We start from the raw sequence: 19,823 nt of genomic DNA, 5'->3' as shown, positions 1-19,823 counted from the left end.
TTCAAATGATAATAAAAAATAATAATTTAGGAGAAATAAAATAACTAATTAAAAAGTTATTAAATAAAAGAAAAACAGTAAAAATTATTTTTCTTGATATATGAATTAAATAAAAAAAAAAAAAAATAATTTTTTTGTATTATATAACTGAATTTTCGTTTTTTTTTAATTAAAAAAAATAGATAACTCAACTTACCACATCTTTAACTCATGAAAATTTCCATGATGTTGAATAATCTTTTGAGTTAACAATTTTACAAAGGATATACCTCAAACTTGTACATCAACCATAACACATGATTATTCAAACTCAACTTCAAAAAAATTAGTTTTGTTAGTGATTGGTAACATTTTTGAATAAAATTTAGGTCTTTGTCTATTTTCATTTCAAATGATAATAAAAAATAATAATTTAGGAGAAATAAAATAACTAATTAAAAAGTTATTAAATAAAAGAAAAACAGTAAAAATTATTTTTCTTGATATATGAATTAAATAAAAACGAAAAAAATAATTTTTTGTATTATATAACTGAATTTTCGTTTTTTTAATTAAAAAAAATAGATAACTCAACTTACCACATCTTTAACTCATGAAAATTTCCATGATGTTGAATAATCTTTTGAGTTAACAATTTTACAAAGGATATACCTCAAACTTGTACATCAACCATAACACATGATTATTCAAACTCAACTTCAAAAAAATTAGTTTTGTTAGTGATTGGTAACATTTTTGAATAAAATTTAGGTCTATGTCTATTTTCATTTCAAATGATAATAAAAAATAATAATTTAGGAGAAATAAAATAACTAATTAAAAAAGTTATTAAATAAAAGAAAAACAGTAAAAATTATTTTTCTTGATATATGAATTAAATAAAAACGAAAAAAATATTTTTTTGTATTATATAACTGAATTTTTGTTTTTTTAATTAAAAAAAATAGATAACTCAACTTACCACATCTTTAACTCATGAAAATTTCCATGATGTTGAATAATCTTTTGAGTTAACAATTTTACAAAGGATATACCTCAAACTTGTACATCAACCATAACACATGATTATTTAAACTCAACTTCAAAAAAATTAGTTTTGTTAGTGATTGGTAACATTTTTGAATAAAATTTAGGTCTATGTCTATTTTCATTTCAAATAATAATAAAAAATATTAATTTAGGAGAAATAAAATAACTAATTAAAAAAATTATTAAATAAAAGAAAAACAATAAAAAAATATTTTTCTTGATATATGAATTAAATTAAAACGAAAAAAATAATTTTTGTATTATATAACTGAATTTTCGTTTTTTTTAATTAAAAAAATAGATAACTTAACTTATCACATCTTTAACTCATGAAAATTTCCATGATGTTGACTAATCTTTTGAGTTAACAATTTTACAAAGGATAATAATTAGTTAATTATTTGCAATAATATCTTGTGATAAAAAGCTCACTTTATGAATTTATTATGCATGTGGATTTGAGCAGGCACAAAATTAGTGATTTTTCGCGCTTCCCTAACTATACTTTTTGTGACATCGAGTAACGTTTCAATAATTATTAGGAAACTTACAGAACAAAAGACCCAGATATTATTTGCAATAATATCTTGTGATTAAAATCTCACTTTATGAATTTATTATGCGTGTGGATTTGAGTAGGCACATAATTAGTGATTTTTTGCGCTTCCCTAACAACACTTTTTGTAATATCGAGAAATGTTTTAATACTTATTAGGAATCTGACAGAACAAAAAAGCCAGGAAAGAATAATACGTTTTCATATTATTGAGAAGACCCTAAACGATAACTCAGCCATAACTTTACCATAATTCAGCCAACCCTCAAATTAAAATGACTAAATAACCGACCAAACCAAACCGAACCGGAAACTATTTTTTCCATTATTTTCGGTTAGTTACGGTTATATTCGGCTTGCTATCAGCTATATTAAGTTAATCGACCTAATTTGGATAACATTTGGATTATTTATGGTTATATATTCATCTAACCGACCCATAACCGGAAATAACCAAAAAGTAATTTCAAAAAAAATTAAATTTTCAAATGGTTATCATATTAGTATATCCAAATTACCACCTTAAACCAAATACAATATAACCAAAACCAAACTGTTATATTAAAACTCATAATGTTGGAAATATGAACTCCAAACCTCAAACCCTAACCCTAACCCTAACCCTAACCCCTAAATGTCATATTTTTGAATGTTATACACATTTTGATCAAACTGTGTAAAAATCAATTTTTTCTATAATTATTACTTTTTATAGCTTATAATGATTGTAATATTCATTTTTTCATTCTATATTTTAATTTTTGAGTTATAATAATTCTAATTTACAAATATTTCATAAGTCAGCCGTTTATGTCGATAACTCAGCCATATCAGTCAATTGTTTGAGAAATACTTTTATTAAAAAAAAAATTAAATTCAAATTCAAATTCAAATTTTGATTTTTTTTTTTAAATAAAAGAATCGCTAAAATCTCATTTATTACGCATGTGGTTCTTAACAATAAACATAATTATTGTTTGCGTCTCCCCAACAACACTTTTTGTATTCTCGAGAAGGTATATAATAAATTAATATATCCGTTGCATAACTCAGCCATAACGTTACCATAACTCAGCCAACCTTCAAATTAAAATGACTAAATAACCGACCAAACCGAAACGAACCAGAAACTATTTTTTCTATTATTTTCGGTTAATTACGGTTATATTCGGCTTGCTATCGGTTATACTAAGTTAATCCACCTAATTTGGATAACATTTGAATTATTTATGGTTATATATTCATCTAACCAACCCATAACCGGAAATAACCGAAAAGTAATTTCAAAAATTTTCAAATTTTCAAATGGTTATCATATTAGTATATTCAAATTACCACCTTAAACCAAACACAACATAACCAAAACCAAACTGTTATATTAAAACTCATAATGTTGGAAATATGAACCTTACACCTCAAACCCAAACCCTAACCCTAAACCTAACCCCTAAATGTCATGCTTTGAATGTTTTACACATTTTGATCAGACTGTGTAAAAATCAATATTTGTCTATAATTATTATTTTTTATTGCTTATTATGATTGTAATATTAATTTTTTCATTCTATATTTTAATTTTGAGTTATAATAATTCTAGTTTACAAATATTTCATAAGTCAGCCGTTTATGTCGATAACTCAGCCATATCAATCAATTGTTTGAGAAATACTTTTATTAAAAAAGAAAATTTAAAATTCAAATTCAAATTTTTAATTCTTTTTAAATTAAAAATCGCTAAAATCTCATTTATTACGCGTGTGATTTTTAACAATAAACATAATTATTGTTTGGGTCTCCCCAACAACACTTTTTGTATAACTCAGCCATTACTAAAAAATAACTCAGCCATTACTAAACAATAACTCAGCCACTATTAAACAATCACTCAACCAAATATAAACTAAAGTTATAATATCTGTCTTCCTTCTACACACAATAAATTGGTTTCAATGCACCATAACAGAAAGATATAATAACAATTGTTGATATTTTTGCCTGGATATCATGGCAATGAGCAACTACCTGAACTTCTATATGCCTAGGTCGAGTGATGTATTTCTCAAGAAGAATAGTGTTAACGCCAAAAGAAGCAGCAGCTTCACGTTGAGCCCCTAAAAACGAGTCAGCAAAATCCTTCTCACTTTGCACTATACTGCAGGGTGAGATGGACCTTGAACGAGAGCGACCAGGTCTACGAATTGGGGATCGGCTACGCCTGCGGATAGGGGATCTTCTGAGAGGACTGCGTACTCTCCTTGCAGGTGACCTGAATCATGCCCAATACAAAATATATATTAAAACTCCACATTTCTCAAGATGCAATTCCTATCATCCAATTACTACAGCCGTAATTAGGGTACCACATAGAATTACCTTCTCCTTAGAGGAAGAGGAGACCGTCTTCGAAGACGGAGACCATCTTTCTCAATTTCAGCACCGGCATTATCAGATTTAGATGCATCTCTCTTTGGTGCACTTGAGAGAGGTTTAGGGGGTGGAGATACTTTCCGACGAGGTGGTAGTGTAAAACTTACTTTAACAACATTTCCATCAATTTGGCCCTGCGTTAAGTAAACAAAAAAAAAGTTTGCATAAATCTTCTCAGCAAATATGTTAAGTACAGACATATAGCAGTTTGTATCTGGCAAGAGACGTACACCATCCATGAACAGCTGCGGTTTCTCAGCATCAGCTCTTGCCTTGAATTCAACGTAGGCATGTCCTCTTGGAAGGTTAACCTATTAAAATGGAAAAGAATTATGAGCAACTTTCTTAACAAGTGATACTAGTAAACAAAAGAGAGTAAGAAATAGTAACTTACAGCTCGATCTATCGCAAGTTCCACATGTATAACTTCACCAAAGTTGCCTGAAAATTCAAAAAAAACAAGCCATTAATAACGTGACGAGTTAAGACTTAACATCTTCACCAAGCAAACTAGTCATCCCAAATAAAATAATCACAATACCAGTAATAGGTAATGACCTATACACTACGGATCAAAGTTGAGGCCTACAGCACTTGTCTACTCGGTTATGGTGTAATAGAATAAGAACAAGCAGAGGAACACACAAAAGACCAATCAACATACCAAAAATTTCTTTCAGATGGCCTTCGTTCACATTCCTACTAAGAGAACCAATATGGAGAACAAGAGATTCTTGAGTAGGAGCAGCTTTCCTGAAAGCATAATTAGATTGTAAAGTCAGCAAAACTAAGCATCTGACGAAAACATGAATTATGTGCACGAGACAGGAGTTTCGAAATTACTTAGAAGGTGAAGAGGCTCCTTTAGATTGTGGAGGAGGAGAGCAACCTCGCCTAGCAGGTCCAGCAGGACTGCAAGAAATAAAAGATTTATCAGAACATCAAGGTCACGATTAGATATATCTAAACCCAGAAAAATAGGTTAAATTGCAAAAGCCTCCGTTCTTACAAACTTCTTCTTCCCACAACAAGGATGAAAGCCTAATTACAGGAATCAAATTGGAAATTGGAAATTGGAAAAAGTGAGGAAGAAACCCTAACCTTTTTCCACGGCGTGGAGGACTGCGACTCCCAGAACTGACGCTCCGGGAAGGAGATGAAGATGAAGAGAGCGATCTAGAACGGGAGCGGGAGCGCGAAAGAGACCCTAGAGGGACTCGAACCAGAGCGGGAACGGGATCTGAAGCTGGAACGAGAAGAAGAGCCAGACAAAGAAGGGGAACGACGGTCACGACGGTCACGACTTGGTTTCGTCATGGGCAATATTACTCGAGTAACTTTCCGGCGAAAATTACGCCGAAGTGCCCACACCGTCACCATCGACAATGATCTCGAGTAAATATGTTTTTTTTCGGGTTTATGAAGTCGAAACTATTTGTTTTCCTTCTTTAACATAAACAAGAAAAAACAAGAGTAGATTCTGAAATAAAACTGATTAGTGACCTCGAAAATCGAAAATGATGTATATTTTAATTTGCTGATGTGTATTTTTTTTTTTAATTTTTTACTCAAAATCGAAAAACAAAAACCAAGGAGTATATTGTAATTACACCTAGACCACTAAACATTTGAGTAATTTTCAAAAGATTTATAGATATAAGTAATAAACCAACTTTTGGATAACATTTCAATAATTCTTTCTACTTATGTTATCCTTTTTTCAGTTTCTCGATTTCGTAAACACATATCAGTTTTTATTTCTTGTATTTTTTTTAGAATTAATTTAGAAATTTAGTTATTGAAATTATAGTATTATTATATGTACTAGGTTGATACCCGATTGTTTTTGGATGATTTTTTCATTTTATATTTGTTTTATCTGTGCAATCATAATTAAATTAAAATGGTTTAAATCTTTTAGATACATTAGCAAATTTATATTATTGCCTGAAGATGTTTTGATTTCTCTTTAACTGTTGTTTGCTAATGTTTGCATATCTTGAACTGTAGAATTAGAAGAATTAATGAAAATGATGAATACTTTTGAGCGTGAGATAATATCGATTTTATGGTATGCTCTCAAGTGAGATTTAAGTTGGGACGTATTTGTTAAAGAGAATTCAATGACGTATGCAATGAATGCTTCATATAAATATACATATATCGTTTCATTAACTATATGCACTATGTTTAATTTTGTTTTTGCTTAGACACATATTTACATTTTTAAAACCATATTGAGTACACACAAATTTTTCAAACCACACTAATCGAAGTTTCTATCTTTAACTTGTTTGCTCGGCCAACATTATTTGAAAAAATAGATACCAACTCACAAGTATATCGTGTATATGGTATAGAAGCAACCGGCTGCTCGGCTGCTCCACTAAACGCTCATATCACAAGCTAAATGGTTATTTGGTCTTTAGAAAAAAGTTGGCTCGTATTGGGTTTTATTGTAGTCCATTGTAGTTACATTCAGTTTGTTCCCTCACACAAAATTGTAATTTTGAACAAATTGTTCATCATCGTTGTACTCCTCTGCGACTTGTTTCAGTAGCTTCTCCTGCAACTCATAAGCATCATCCCCTCGAAGAACATCACACGTCCATGTCATCGAAACCTGTTCATTGTGGAGATGGATATAAGAACATAAGCACTCAGCCCAAAAATATTCTTCTACACTTGGTAATTGAGGAGTAAGAGAAGTTTCTTTTAAGTTTCTAGGGAGACTGTTTTGATGAGAAGTTTAAAAAACGCAATTTATGTAACAAGAAAATGGGAATAAAAAGGAGACTGACCATTTCCAAAGCTCCTCTAATGACTCCACTTAAGACATTGCAGTAGTAAAGACCTTGGCAAGTATTGGGAAGTCCTCCAAGATTATACTGCAGCAAGCCTCATCTGCGTCCCAGCTTGTCACTGATGCAGTGACCCCTAAGAACATCTTGAACCCCACCTGTGTAATAAGGCAAAGCATGTTACTGCTTCTCAATACCATTAAACCAAAGGAGATATCTACTAGACATTAAACACTATGCTCTAGACTAAACTCAGATTAAACACTTACGGTTTGGTTAACTAAACACTTATGGTTTGGTTTGTGACTTGTATTGCGGCTTCATAGTGAAAGCGTTAACCAAAGACTATAGAGTTACCAAAGTCATAGACACGTTTATCATCCATCTCTCAATTCTCAAGTCGGAGAAATGGTAGTAGAGATGACAATTTCGTTCCTTTGTCGAGAAAGCTAAATGGAGATTTAAAAATTAATGCTTACATAGTGGCAAGACAGCAACCACAGCATCAACTGCAACACATGCAAGAATTTACTAAAAGATGGATCTTTTAATCTCCACATTTAAAATAATTTCAATTCTCCTAAAAACAAACTCCATTGATGTTATGAGTTGGAAATTACCTCAGGATGATCAGAGAAAGAAGCAGAAGGTAAGAGACCAAGCGACATAATAGATTTAACAGAGCCGAGGAATTTTTCACCAACCTTAGACAAATCCATCCCATCACTACCCTGAGATAATAAGAAAGGGAGAAAGAAGAAAACCCTAGAGCTGTCGAATTCAGCACCATAACCAAGTTCGTTTAGATCTCTGCCATTGAAGAGAAATGGATTACCCAAAACTGAATGGAAAAAGATTAGGCTGCATCTCTCAATCTCCTCTAAATGGCGACGAAGAAGAAGAAATCAAGCGTCGATTGAATAAACGTATCGTTTTACTTTTTGCTTTGTCCACATAAGACTAAAACCAGCTGATATGTATTAATATTATAATTTGATTGGTTATAAGTTTTTACTGAGGTGTCAACACCAGCTTCAATGTTGAGGCTGATGTGTCACACCAGGAATGCAACGCATTCTTCTTCTTTTATTGTATTGATTATGATTGGATTAATGATTGGAATGTGTCTCACTGACCTCCCTATCACCGTATCACGCGAACACACAATAAATGGAGAATTTAGTAGCTTAGGATGAACTTACTATCCAAAATAATATCTAGCAACAGAGTAAAGAAGTTCTCTGAAGTCAAGTTTATAAGCATGAATGCAGGATGAATAACGTACCAGCAACTTATGACCTACGCTAGATGTATCTTGACTTGTAAGAGCCACTTGACTTGGCACCAACGGAGATGTTCCTTGTTCAAGCTCGATGGTTCTCTGGAGGATCAAATGTATAGATTCATCATGAGACATCTCATGCAGGATGGACTATAATTTATATGCTTAAGCTTAACTAACCTTGAGAAACTTAATGGGAATTAGTGGTAAATGTTATATATTAAAAAAATAGGGAATATAAAAAAAAAATCACTACAAGAAAATTGGGTTTTAATAGCACAGTAGTACAGCGTTTTTGGCAATAATGCTATCGTTAGTAGACCTTTAATTTTTAGATAGCGTTTATGTATATGTAAACGCTATGTTATATTATATTAAAAAATGAATAAATTTTTTGCCTATTTCGGGGCTATGTTTAATAGCAATACCAATTAGTAAACGCTATGATAGTGTTAGGCGGTAAACTAAAAATTAGATCCCGCGACACTTAGAAACATTTGGAGGCTATCTTTTCACTTCTCGACAAAAATCTCCAATTACCCACGAACCCTAAAATTTCATTTCTTCCCTCTCTCTTTTTTTTGCTCGATTTTCACTGTCTATTTCCGAAATCCGACTTGTGTCCGACACAATTTTTACTCTCCCAACACAGATCTCCGACAATTTCACTCTCCGACACAGATCTTACTCAAAGTCTTTGCCAAATCGGATTGTCTCCCGAGTCTTTCCAGCTTCCCCTCGGTCGATTGTGGTTTTATTTTTCTGGTAAATCTCACTCTTTTGTACGAAATCTCAGTTTTGTTCATTCTTTCGATCTAGGGTTTTATTGTTCTGATTCTTCTGATATGTTTCTAATTTGTTACTTTCGTTTTTTTGTCGGTCGATTTCAAGGAAAAGTGAAGACAATCTAGAAGGTATTTCACTCCAACTTGATTGATTTCGTTTTTTTGTTTTTTTTTTGTTGGTCGATTTCGTTCTTTTTTGTTGTGACTTAACGTGAGTGTATCTGATTACTTGTGTGCACATTTGGTCGGAGCTGTTGTAACATGGATAAAACTTGGGTCTGGTTACCAAGGTATTAACTTGAATGTTCTTCATCCATATCATTTCAGATTCGGGTTTCTTAGATTTTGTTTCTCTGATTACTTTTGTACGTTTCTTTATTACTTACAGGAATAGTCTTGAGTATGAGCTAGGAGCAACTAAATTTGTGTTTGATTCAGCAAGATGTTTGGGTAATCTATCAGATATGTTTTGTCCTTGCGTTGACTGTCGCAATGTGGTTCATCAGTCAAATGAGACAGTGTTGGAGCATCTGGTTATTAGAGGGATGGATCTAAAGTACAAGAGAAGTAAATGTTGGAGTAAACATGGGGAGATAAGGAATGAAAAGACAGCGGATGCTGATACATCTGAGTACGAGGCTTTTGAGTTGATTAGGACAGCTTTTAAGTCGAGTGAAGGCAAGAAATTGTCTGAGAATCACAGTGTAGAAGAGTTGGAGGGTATTGACAGTAAAGAGGAAATCGAGTTTAGAAAGAAGTTAGAGGATGCAGAAACTCCCTTATACTCGACGTGTGCTAACTACACAAAGGTTTCTGCAATCATGGCACTTTACCGGATAAAGGTCAAGAGTGGGATGTCAGAGAACTTTTTTGATCAGCTACTGACAATAGTACATGACATGCTACCTGGAGAGAATGTGCTGCCTACGTCTACGGATGAGATGAAGAGATTTTTGAAGGTTTTTGGTTTTGGTTATGATTCCATTCACGCCTGCATAAATGATTGTATCCTTTATCGAAAGCAATATGCGGAGTTAACAAGCTGTCCAAGATGTGCTGAATCAAGATGGGAAACAGATAATATAACCGGTGAGGAGAGGAAAGGGATTCCAGCAAAGGTGCTACGGTACTTTCCAATAAAAGATAGATTTAGGAGGATGTTTAGATCAAAACGGTTGGCTGAGGATTTGTGTTGGCACTTTACTAATGCTAGTGAAGATGGTACAATGCGGCATCTAGTGGACTCCTTGACTTGGATCCAGGTAAACGATAAATGGCCAGAGTTTGCTGGGGATGCTAGAAACCTTAGACTAGGAATTTCTACTGATGGGATGAATCCGTTCGCTATCCAAAACACCAAATACAGCACATGGTCGGTGTTCTTAGTCAATTAAAATATGGCTCCAACGGAGTGTATGAAAGAAGAAAACATCATGTTGTCAATGTTGATACCTTGACCAACCGCACCAAGCAACAATATTGATGTATATCTACAGCCGCTGATAGATGACCTAAAAGAGTTATGGAATGATGGTATGGAGGTTTATGACTCGTTTAAGCAGGAGAGTTTCACTCTAAGAGCTATATTGTTGTGGAGTATCACTGACTATCCAGCATTAGGTACATTATCTGGATGTAAAGTGAAAGGGAAGCAAGCGTGTATTGTCTGTGGGAAGGATACACCTCATAGGTGGTTAAAGTTCAGCCGCAAACATGTATATATGGGTAACATGAAGCGTTTGAGACCTGGGCATCCTTATAGACGTAAGAAAGGGTGGTTTGACAATACGGTGGAGGTTGGTACTGCAAATAGAATTCAGAGTGGAGCAGAAATACTTGAGAGCCTTAAAGATTTTAGGAATGAATTTGGTAGACCTTTAGATAAGAAAGGCAAGAGAAAAAGAGTTGAGGCAGATGTTGATGATGCGAGTTCAGCTGATGAATATGAAGAAGGCGATGATCAATGGCGGTGGAAAAAAAGATCAATCTTCTTTGACTTACCTTATTGGAAGGTTAGTAGAAATTAATAAATGAAATTTCAATTTGGTTCTTCAATTTAACTACTATAGTGTGTTTCTGATTTTTACTTGTTGAATGGATATTGCAGTATCTGCCTGTGAGGCATAATATTGATGTCATGCACGTGGAAAAGAATGTGTCTGATGCACTATTACCTATTCTGATGCATAGTGGAAAATCCAAGGATGGGTTGAAAGCAAGGAAAGATTTAGAAGACATTGGTATTCGAAGCAACTTACATGCGGAGATACGTGGGAAGAGAACCTACTTACCTCCAGCTGCGTATTGGCTTTCTAAGGAGGAGAAACGTAAATTGTGCAGAAGGTTATCCAAATTCAGAGGTCCTGATGGATATTGTGCCAACATCTCTAATTGTGTGTCAGTAGATCCTCCCAGCATTGGTGGTCTCAAGTCACATGACCATCATGTCATAATGCAGAACCTGTTTCCGGTGGTTTTGAGAGGTTTACTGCCTAAAGGACCTCGTATAGCAGTGAATCGAGTATGCAATTACTTCAACAGGCTGTGCCAACGTGTAATTGATCCAGAGAAGCTAATTACACTAGAATCAGAGTTCGTGGAAACAATGTGTCAGTTGGAGAGATACTTTCCACCATCTCTTTTTGACATTATGTTTCACCTGCCAATACACCTAGCAAGAGAAGCACGCTTGGGTGGCCCTGTACACTTCAGATGGATGTACCCTTTTGAGAGGTAATTTCTATGTTCTATATATTTAAGATGTTAAATAATCTTGTATGGCCATAATTATAATGAGTTTTCTTATGTACATGTAGATACATGAAGACACTAAAGGCATATGTGAAGAATTTTGCAAGGCCAGAAGCTTGTATGGCTGAAGGCTACTTGGCTGGTGAATGCCTTGCGTTTTGTTTAGAGTTTCTTCAGAAGTCTGTTCCAGTTGAAGAAACACTTGCTCGCAATGAAGATGTTGAGGTAGATGAACATGTCCTTGAAGGTCGACCACTGCAGAAAGCCACAGAAAAGATTCTCACAGATAAAGAGCGAGACATAGCTCATCGGTATATTCTCATGAATACAGCAGTCATGGAACCATATATTGAGTAAGGGTAAATTTTATTGAGTTTTATATTTACAATCTTGGACTTTTATGAAATATGAGTCTAACTATGTGTAAAACAGGTTGCATTTGGAAGAACTGCAAGCTATAGATGCAAGATGCGCAAAGAATTCAACTCTATTATGGAAATATCATAACGAAAGGTTCCCACAGTGGATTAAAAAAAAGGTTAGAAGAATGTCAAATATCAATTTGTTAGTTATAAATTTGATTGTGGTTGTGTTCATGACAAATAATTGTTTTTTGTTAACTGCTAGATACCAAGTAACTCGAAGGACCATTCTAGTAGGCTGAGATGGCTTGCTTTTGGACCAAGACATATCGCTCAAACTTATAAGGGTTTTGTAGTAAACGGCCATCGCTTTCAAACAGATGATGTCAAGAGGAAGACTCAGAATAGTGGAGTAACTTATGAAGCATTCTCTATGTGTAGAGCTAGTTCTAAAGATACGAGACAAATGGCAGACATAGTAGCATTCTATGGAGTGATAAAGGAGATCGTATTGATGGACTACCACATGTTCCAGGTTCCATTATTTAGGTGTAGTTGGGCTAACAAAGGGAATGGAGTGAAAGAGGAAGACAGGTTCACACTTGTCAATCTCCATATGAATCAGACATCATTCTTAAATGATCCTTTCATTCTGGCATCGCAAGCTAAACAAGTTTTTTACTCCAGAGATGATGAGAACTCACCTTGGTATGTTGTTATGCGGGCACCACCAAGAGGGTACAACATGATGGACACAGTAGATGAGTTAGTTCCTGCACAATCATCAGTCCAGCCAATTGAAGATTTAGGAGATCATGAGACTGATGATGACAGTTTTTGTGTTAGGGATGATTGTGAAGGTGTTCTAGTATAAGATTTAATTAAAAACTTGATTGTGTTTCAGGTAACCAAAGACGATGAAACCTGTAGCTGATAAAGTAGTTCGTCGCAGTAAGCGCCAGGCGGGAGTTGATGTGAGTCTTGTATTATCCTTGAGGACGAAGAAAAACAAGAAGGCTCATGTAACTGAAGGAGATAATAATGCAGAGGAACCAGATCAGAGTGTTGAGATAATGCAAAATGTAACTGAAGGAGATAAGAACGCAGAGGAACCAGATGTTGGAGAAAGAGATGAGACTGAAGCAGAAGAAGACTCACCCCGTGTACAAGAATCTAACGCCTCTGAAACACAAACACAACAATCAGATAACATAAAGAAGAAGTCAAGAGGTCCAACGAGAATGCGCAAAGTGGCAAAGCATGATGACGATAAGGTGGATGTGGAGTTTAATGCTATGGGTGAGCATGTTGGCAGTGGATCAGTGACACTCTCCTCTTTCCTTGGTCCTCTTGTGAGAGAGCATGTGCCAGTACTGCTAGATGACTGGAGACATCTCGATGAAAGGACAAAAGACGTGATGTGGGAAGAAATTCAGGTAAGCTTGACTAAGTGTATATCTATCTATTAATAATCTGTAAATGATTTTAATGTTTTAAGTTGGCAATGTCTAACAGGTAAGGTTCAATTTGAAAGAAGATTGGCAAAAAGAAGCACTTTTAAGGCAAATGGGTGGGTTGTGGAGGGCTTCTAAATCTACGCTTTCTAGAAAAGTTCGAGCTACTAAAAGCAAGGTCAAATTACAGGAACTAAAGCCTAGCAACATCCAATGTGCATCAGCTTGGAACAGTTGGGTGAATAAATTGAATAGCAGAGCTTCTAAGGTTATTAAAAAACTTCCCATTGATTATTTAACTTTTTTTGTGTATATTACTTATGGCCATTTCTTTGTGTCAATAGGAGAAAAGTGAAAAATTCAGACGTATGAGGAAGGGTCAAATTCCTCACACCACCAGCCGCAAAGGAATGGTTCGCTTAGCTCATGAGATGGTATGTGTGCTTCTATATTGAATTGGTTGGTTGTATGACTACTTGAGATATTATAGAATTGGTTGGTTGTACTTGTAGAAAAAAAAGAGTTCTGATCCTAGGAAAGTTACTAGAAGTAAGGTGTGGATAGCAGGACATACACATTCTGATGGAAGACCTGTGAGGGAAGAATTTGCAGAAACGATTGTAAGAATCACCAATCATAATGTTTGTTCTTTAAGTTATTTGAAAGTAGTTTATATATGTTGTGTATCAATTTTTATTTCAGGAAAAGATCAAGACAATTGATAGTGAAATGGACTCCACAACCACGGATAATGTTAGAGACGATGCTGTGAGTCAGGTACTTGGAAAAGACAAACCAGGAAGACTTAGAGGCATGGGCAGAGGCGCTACTATTACCAAGATGGCATTCTTACAGACTAGAGACTCCCATGTCCAGAAGCTTGAAGCTACTCAAGCAGAATTACTTACCAAGATTGCAGATTTGGAGAATGTGGTCAGTAACTTAGCTGGTAAAAAGGTAACTATTTTAAACTGGTTCTGTCATGATGTGAAATTTTAAGATGTAATTTTGATTTAGATACCAACTTATATGGATGTTTTGGTTATCATGTCCTTGCAGAGTCATGATCCGGTTTCGCAGTCTGACTTAAGCGATGCTACCAAAGGAGGAATTAGGTGCCAGCTACTGGATTGGTGTTCGGCTAATGATGTGGTTGTTGGTGAAGGAGAATACTGTTCCAGTGAACCTACATATAAGATTGGTCGCATTCCATTGGGTCCTAATGCAGCAGCTGTAATTGTGAAGTATGCATCAATCCCAGAAGCATATATCTGGAGACCTACTCCAACCATTGTCTCCCTTAGTCAAGCTGTAGGAGGTAAAATCGCATGGCCCACTGACAAGATAATATTAGACGATCCCCTATCCCAACCTCCTACCACTGTTAGTGAAGAGGTAAATTATGACTGCTGTATTTCTCTCTAGAATAATGTGAATTAGATTATAATTTGACTGTATATTTTTTGCGACTCGTTAGCAAACGGATGCATCACTAGGAAGAGTTCACATCTTTGATTATTGGAATGGAAATGGGGATTTGATTGCTGAGGGTCTGTTGTTGTCAACTGATGCTAAACATTTGGTGAACGATATTGCACTGGGACCAAATGCTGCAGTTGTTAAGGTCCAGCTAGTGGTAAACCCGGATGCTTATTTATGGAGACCAATGCCTGAATTCTCAATCATGGGTGATGCACTAAATGAGACCATAGCATGGCCTATTGATAAGATAAACCTAATCCAAACACTTCCAACCGATGAATCAACCAGGAAATCAAGTCAGGTAAGTTTTTGCAACTAGTTTTTTTGCATGTCTGAATGGTTGAAACTTTGATTGCAATTGTTGATCTGATGATGTGTTATAATTTTTGGTTATAGAGTGCTAGTCCCAGCACTGGTAGTAGCAGCAAATGTGCCAAACAGAAGTGTATTCTGTTGGATATTGATAACTCTGGGCAGAGAGTTGCCACCGGTCGTGTATCCTCAACTGATCCAGCAGAGAAGGTTCATTTCGTCCCTTTAGGTCCCAATGCTAGCAAGGTATGGGTAGAGGTTTCAAAGGTTGATGGTGCTAGAGTATGGAGAGCAAACTCTGAGGTTGAATTCATAGCTGATGCAGTCGGAACCACTGTGGCTTGGCCTAATGACAAGATTATATTCATTTGAGGCTGACACATTTGAATTTTATGTAGTACTATGAACTTGTATCTTTAGAATGTCTGTGGCTTTGTAACATTCAATCTTATTGGATATTTTAAATTTCTATTAAACAAATCAAAATTTCTATCAATTAAAAAAAATAATATAATAAAAAATAAATAATTAAAATAAATAATAAAAAAATAAATGTAAACAATTACATTTATATAAATGCTATATTAATATTTAAAACAATAATTTGAAAACGCTGTTATAGAATATTTAATTGCAGACGCACAAATGCTATGGTAGCCGCGAATACAATAGCAGAACAAAAAAATACTATATAAAGTGTCTGATCTATAATGACGGGCACAGATATAGCGTTTGTTAAAACGCTATAATATTGATAGATAGCTTTATTCGGATGCTATTAAAACCCAATTTTCTTGTAGTGAATTACGGATAAACAAAAAAATCTTTTACAAGACAAAGATGGAGTGAAGCCAAAAACAACTTAAAAAATCAACAAAACGCGGCGGCTTTTGTCGTATCAATAACAGATTAAAAATATCAAACAAAACAAAAACGGCGTCGTTTCAAAGCACTCTCTCTCTCTCTTTGTCCTCTTATCTAACTTGGAGAGCGACCAATAATTGGCTTTTGTCTTTCTCATTTGTTGATCCAATCTTTTTCCCCCAACCCCCAAATTTATCCAAATCCCTTCTTTGAGATATTTTTGCTTGGAAGCTTCTTCTTCTTCTTCCTTCCTCTTCCTCTTCTAGATTCTCAGCTACTACTGAGAGATCTGATGTGATTTGAGAAATAGTAGACTAAGAGAGAGAGAAACAAAAAAAATGGATCCGGGGAGTAATACACCGATCATGCCGATTGATTTACCGATTATGCACGACAGTGATCGTTACGACTTCGTCAAAGACATCGGGTCTGGTAATTTCGGCGTAGCTCGTCTCATGACCGATAGGGTTACCAAGGAGCTTGTTGCTGTTAAGTACATCGAGAGAGGTGAAAAGGTTTGCTTTTTATCATAACCCTTTTACTTAAATATTTCAATACGGATTAAAATATTTGATATTTATAGGCTTTTAGTGATGCTGATGATGATGATGATGATGATGATCCCCAAAGTTTCGGTTTTTTTGTTAGTTTCTAGATTTAGTACCTTCCCTTTTTATCTGATCCAGTTTGCTTTTTTAATTCTGTTTTCTGTTACTATGATTAAATGCTTCCAAAGTTTTCTCCTTTCTTTAATTCGTTTCAGTTTAATGCTTTTTATTTTGTATTTGAATTTGTTGTGATAATACTTTTTGTGTTTAACAGATTGATGAGAATGTTCAGAGGGAGATTATCAATCATAGATCACTGAGGCATCCTAATATTGTCAGGTTTAAAGAGGTATAATACACCTTTGATGTTTCTTCCTTTGTGTGTTTTGTATGTGGTAAGGCAGAGGGGTTTGAGTTTGTTTTGTGTTTTGTTATGGTTTTAGGTGATTTTGACGCCTACCCATTTAGCTATTGTTATGGAGTATGCTGCTGGTGGAGAACTTTATGAGCGGATTTGTAATGCTGGGAGGTTTAGTGAAGATGAGGTTTTGATTCTGATTATCTTACTTCTCTTACTTCTGTGTTGCGGTATCGATGTCCTAGTACTGATCTTTGAGTGTTTTTTTTTTTTTGTTTTAATGTATAGGCTCGGTTCTTCTTTCAGCAGCTTATATCTGGTGTTAGCTATTGTCATGCAATGGTGTGCAGAGCAATGTTCTTTTAGTTTGAATTTTTTCTCTTTCTCTTTTGTTTCTTTCTGAGAGTTTAATGATTCACTCTGGTAATATTATGTTTTGATTTCCCTATGAAGCAAATATGCCATCGGGATCTGAAACTGGAGAATACATTGTTGGATGGAAGCCCTGCCCCTCGTTTGAAAATATGTGATTTTGGATATTCCAAGGTACTATTTCTCTCAAGGTTTGTTCTCTGAATTCCAAGTTTGTATATGCTTCGACATGGCCCTGCGCAAATCAGTGGGGAACATCTTGAGACTCCTCGTTGTGCTTCTTATTTTCTCATGTTCTTTTGCCTATCATGTCTTTCCTACTACTGATTTATCATTGAAGCCCTAACCGATGCATTTCTTTTCTTCAGTCTTCTGTTCTTCATTCCCAACCAAAGTCAACTGTTGGTACACCTGCATACATTGCACCAGAGATTCTTCTTCGACAGGAATATGATGGCAAGGTAAGCCCCTGAGACCAATTCCTCTGTCTACATTTATACCACAATATTTTCTTTGAGTTGTCACTGAATTTTGTGGTGTTACAATACCCAGCTTGCAGATGTATGGTCATGTGGCGTAACCTTATATGTAATGTTGGTTGGAGCATATCCATTTGAGGATCCACAAGAGCCAAGAGATTATCGAAAGACAATACAAGTAAAGCTTTTTTTCTAAGTTCTTTATCCACCACCTTCTTATACTCATTATCCTTCAAACTTGATTGTATTGAGTTTGCTTCTTCGTTGACCCTAAAACGCAGAGAATCCTTAGTGTCACATACTCAATCCCAGAGGACTTACACCTTTCACCAGAATGTCGACATCTAATATCGAGGATTTTCGTTGCTGATCCTGCAACAGTAAGTCCTACTCTTTGGAAAAAAAACTCTGTTCTTGAAAGCATTTTTGAGTTCTGAATAAACAAATTGAGAGATCCAATGTGGTGCAGAGAATCACAATTCCAGAGATCAAATCCGATAAATGGTTCTTGAAGAATCTTCCAGGTGACTTGATGGATGAGAACAGAATGGGAAGTCAGTTTCAAGAACCAGAGCAGCCGATGCAGAGCCTTGACACAATCATGCAGATAATATCAGAGGCTACGATTCCAACTGTTCGTAACCGTTGCCTTGATGATTTCATGGCTGATAATCTTGATCTAGACGATGACATGGATGACTTTGATTCTGAATCTGAGATTGATGTTGACAGTAGTGGAGAGATAGTTTATGCTCTCTGAGATTCTGAGGACAAAAGTCTGTTTTGTCCGTACTGTTGAGACACACCAGTGGAGTTTTGTCTTAGCTCCACCTCCATCCTTCATTTTGGGACCGTTTTGTTGGTTTTTTTAACTCTACAAACTTTGGATTCACATACATATATGTAATGTACTGTAATGTGTAATATATTTATGTATTTCTCTTTGTTTAATCACTATTGGCACATTTTATACAAATTATATATGGCATTAGAAATTTGAGGAAAATTATTCCTAAGTTGAATCTACATACATTTTATGTTATTCATATCACTACATTAGAGAGATTTGACATGATTGGGTCATCGAGAAATCATTACTTCCAAACAAATCGGATTTCGTGGTTTTTGTTCCGTGTTCTTGAACTCCACCCGATGTGGATATCAATCTTCGGTTTAGATCCATCATTTGAACATTCACCACTTTTCTCGGAAGATGGGTCTGTTTCTCCGACAATATCTTGACTAGTACTTTGCGATGTGCTATGATTGCTCTTAAAACAAGTACAATCCGATGGTTGACGCATGATTTCGTCAAGTTTAGTGTTCATTTCAGAAATCTTGGCCTTGAGTTCTTTGATATCTGCCCATTGATTTGACTTGAACATCCACTTCTACCATCCATCTTAATGTAGCTTCTAACTCTATGAATTTCTTCCAGTACCTAAAGATAAACAACAAAATTATTATTCACATGCTATTGTATAGAACATGATATAGGTTTTGTTAGATTTAGTGTTGGGCATTATGGAAATGGCATAGAAACCATTAATTAGCACAAACCACTAGGTTATGTATCATTGTCCGCTAACGATCTTCTAAATAAACAAAAAAAATTATGATCCAAACTATCATTTGGATACAGCAAATCAAGCTGAAAAAAACAACAGACTTAAACTTCAAAAAATTCTAGGTCTTAAATTGAAACCGAGTTAACCATTTATAATCTAAGAGATCTTATTTGAACATCATGAAACTAAGTCTATGTGACTATCTATGTGACTATGTATGTCACGATATCAAGTTGTCAGTCTATGCATGTCATGGTATCAAATTATCAATCTAAGTTTTTAATGGTGTTAACTTAGAAATCGGTTTGACAAAAAAAAAACAAACAAACAAACAAACAAACAAAAATTGCCACAAAGAAGAAGTTTTTTTTTTTTTTTTTTTTTTTTTTTAAA

The 19,823-nt window shown here is 34.8% G+C and overlaps 2 protein-coding genes, 1 long non-coding RNA gene and 2 pseudogenes across 6 annotated transcripts in view; 2 read left to right on the top strand and 3 right to left on the bottom strand.

Moving 5' to 3' along the window:
* Positions 3,445-5,438, bottom strand: LOC104711595 (annotated as a pseudogene).
* LOC104711594 lies at positions 6,407-7,752 on the bottom strand. Of its 3 annotated transcripts, XR_755357.2 has the most exons (4): positions 7,434-7,752; positions 7,083-7,322; positions 6,814-6,971; positions 6,407-6,635 (listed from the first exon to the last, which is right to left on the bottom strand). It is a non-coding gene; the product is annotated as an uncharacterized LOC104711594 (long non-coding RNA). The 3 variants fall into 3 exon arrangements; XR_755358.2 differs by lacking the exon at positions 7,083-7,322 and having other exon boundaries at positions 7,434-7,745; XR_002033439.1 differs by having other exon boundaries at positions 7,083-7,744.
* LOC104715515 lies at positions 9,142-12,867 on the top strand. Its single transcript, XM_010432912.1, has 7 exons — positions 9,142-9,170; positions 9,269-10,256; positions 10,377-10,892; positions 10,988-11,613; positions 11,697-11,942; positions 12,064-12,169; positions 12,259-12,867. The coding sequence occupies exons 1-7, from the start codon at positions 9,142-9,144 to the stop codon at positions 12,865-12,867; spliced, it is 3,120 nt and encodes a 1,039-aa protein (XP_010431214.1).
* LOC104711592 (serine/threonine-protein kinase SRK2D) overlaps positions 16,244-19,823 on the top strand; it is an 8,404-nt gene continuing 4,824 nt past the window's right edge. The window contains exons 1-9 of one of the 2 annotated variants that reach the window (XM_010428291.2): positions 16,244-16,620; positions 16,928-17,002; positions 17,097-17,198; positions 17,300-17,353; positions 17,465-17,557; positions 17,752-17,844; positions 17,936-18,040; positions 18,144-18,242; positions 18,332-18,580. In XM_010428291.2, the coding sequence (XP_010426593.1) occupies positions 16,444-16,620; positions 16,928-17,002; positions 17,097-17,198; positions 17,300-17,353; positions 17,465-17,557; positions 17,752-17,844; positions 17,936-18,040; positions 18,144-18,242; positions 18,332-18,580 (1,047 nt within the window). In that variant the 5' untranslated portion in view covers positions 16,244-16,443. Of the gene's footprint in view, positions 16,621-16,927; positions 17,003-17,096; positions 17,199-17,299; positions 17,354-17,464; positions 17,558-17,751; positions 17,845-17,935; positions 18,041-18,143; positions 18,243-18,331; positions 18,831-19,823 lie in introns of those variants that run through there. The other variant, XM_010428290.2, reaches the window with a different exon arrangement.
* The window catches only part of LOC104711593, a 1,895-nt pseudogene continuing 866 nt past the window's right edge, over positions 18,795-19,823 (bottom strand).

This window comes from Camelina sativa, chromosome 9, assembly GCF_000633955.1.
Source record: "Camelina sativa cultivar DH55 chromosome 9, Cs, whole genome shotgun sequence".
Taxonomy (NCBI): domain Eukaryota; kingdom Viridiplantae; phylum Streptophyta; class Magnoliopsida; order Brassicales; family Brassicaceae; genus Camelina; species Camelina sativa.
The sequence above is the reverse complement of the archived record's forward strand: the minus strand, read 5'-3'. Positions and strand labels throughout refer to the sequence as shown.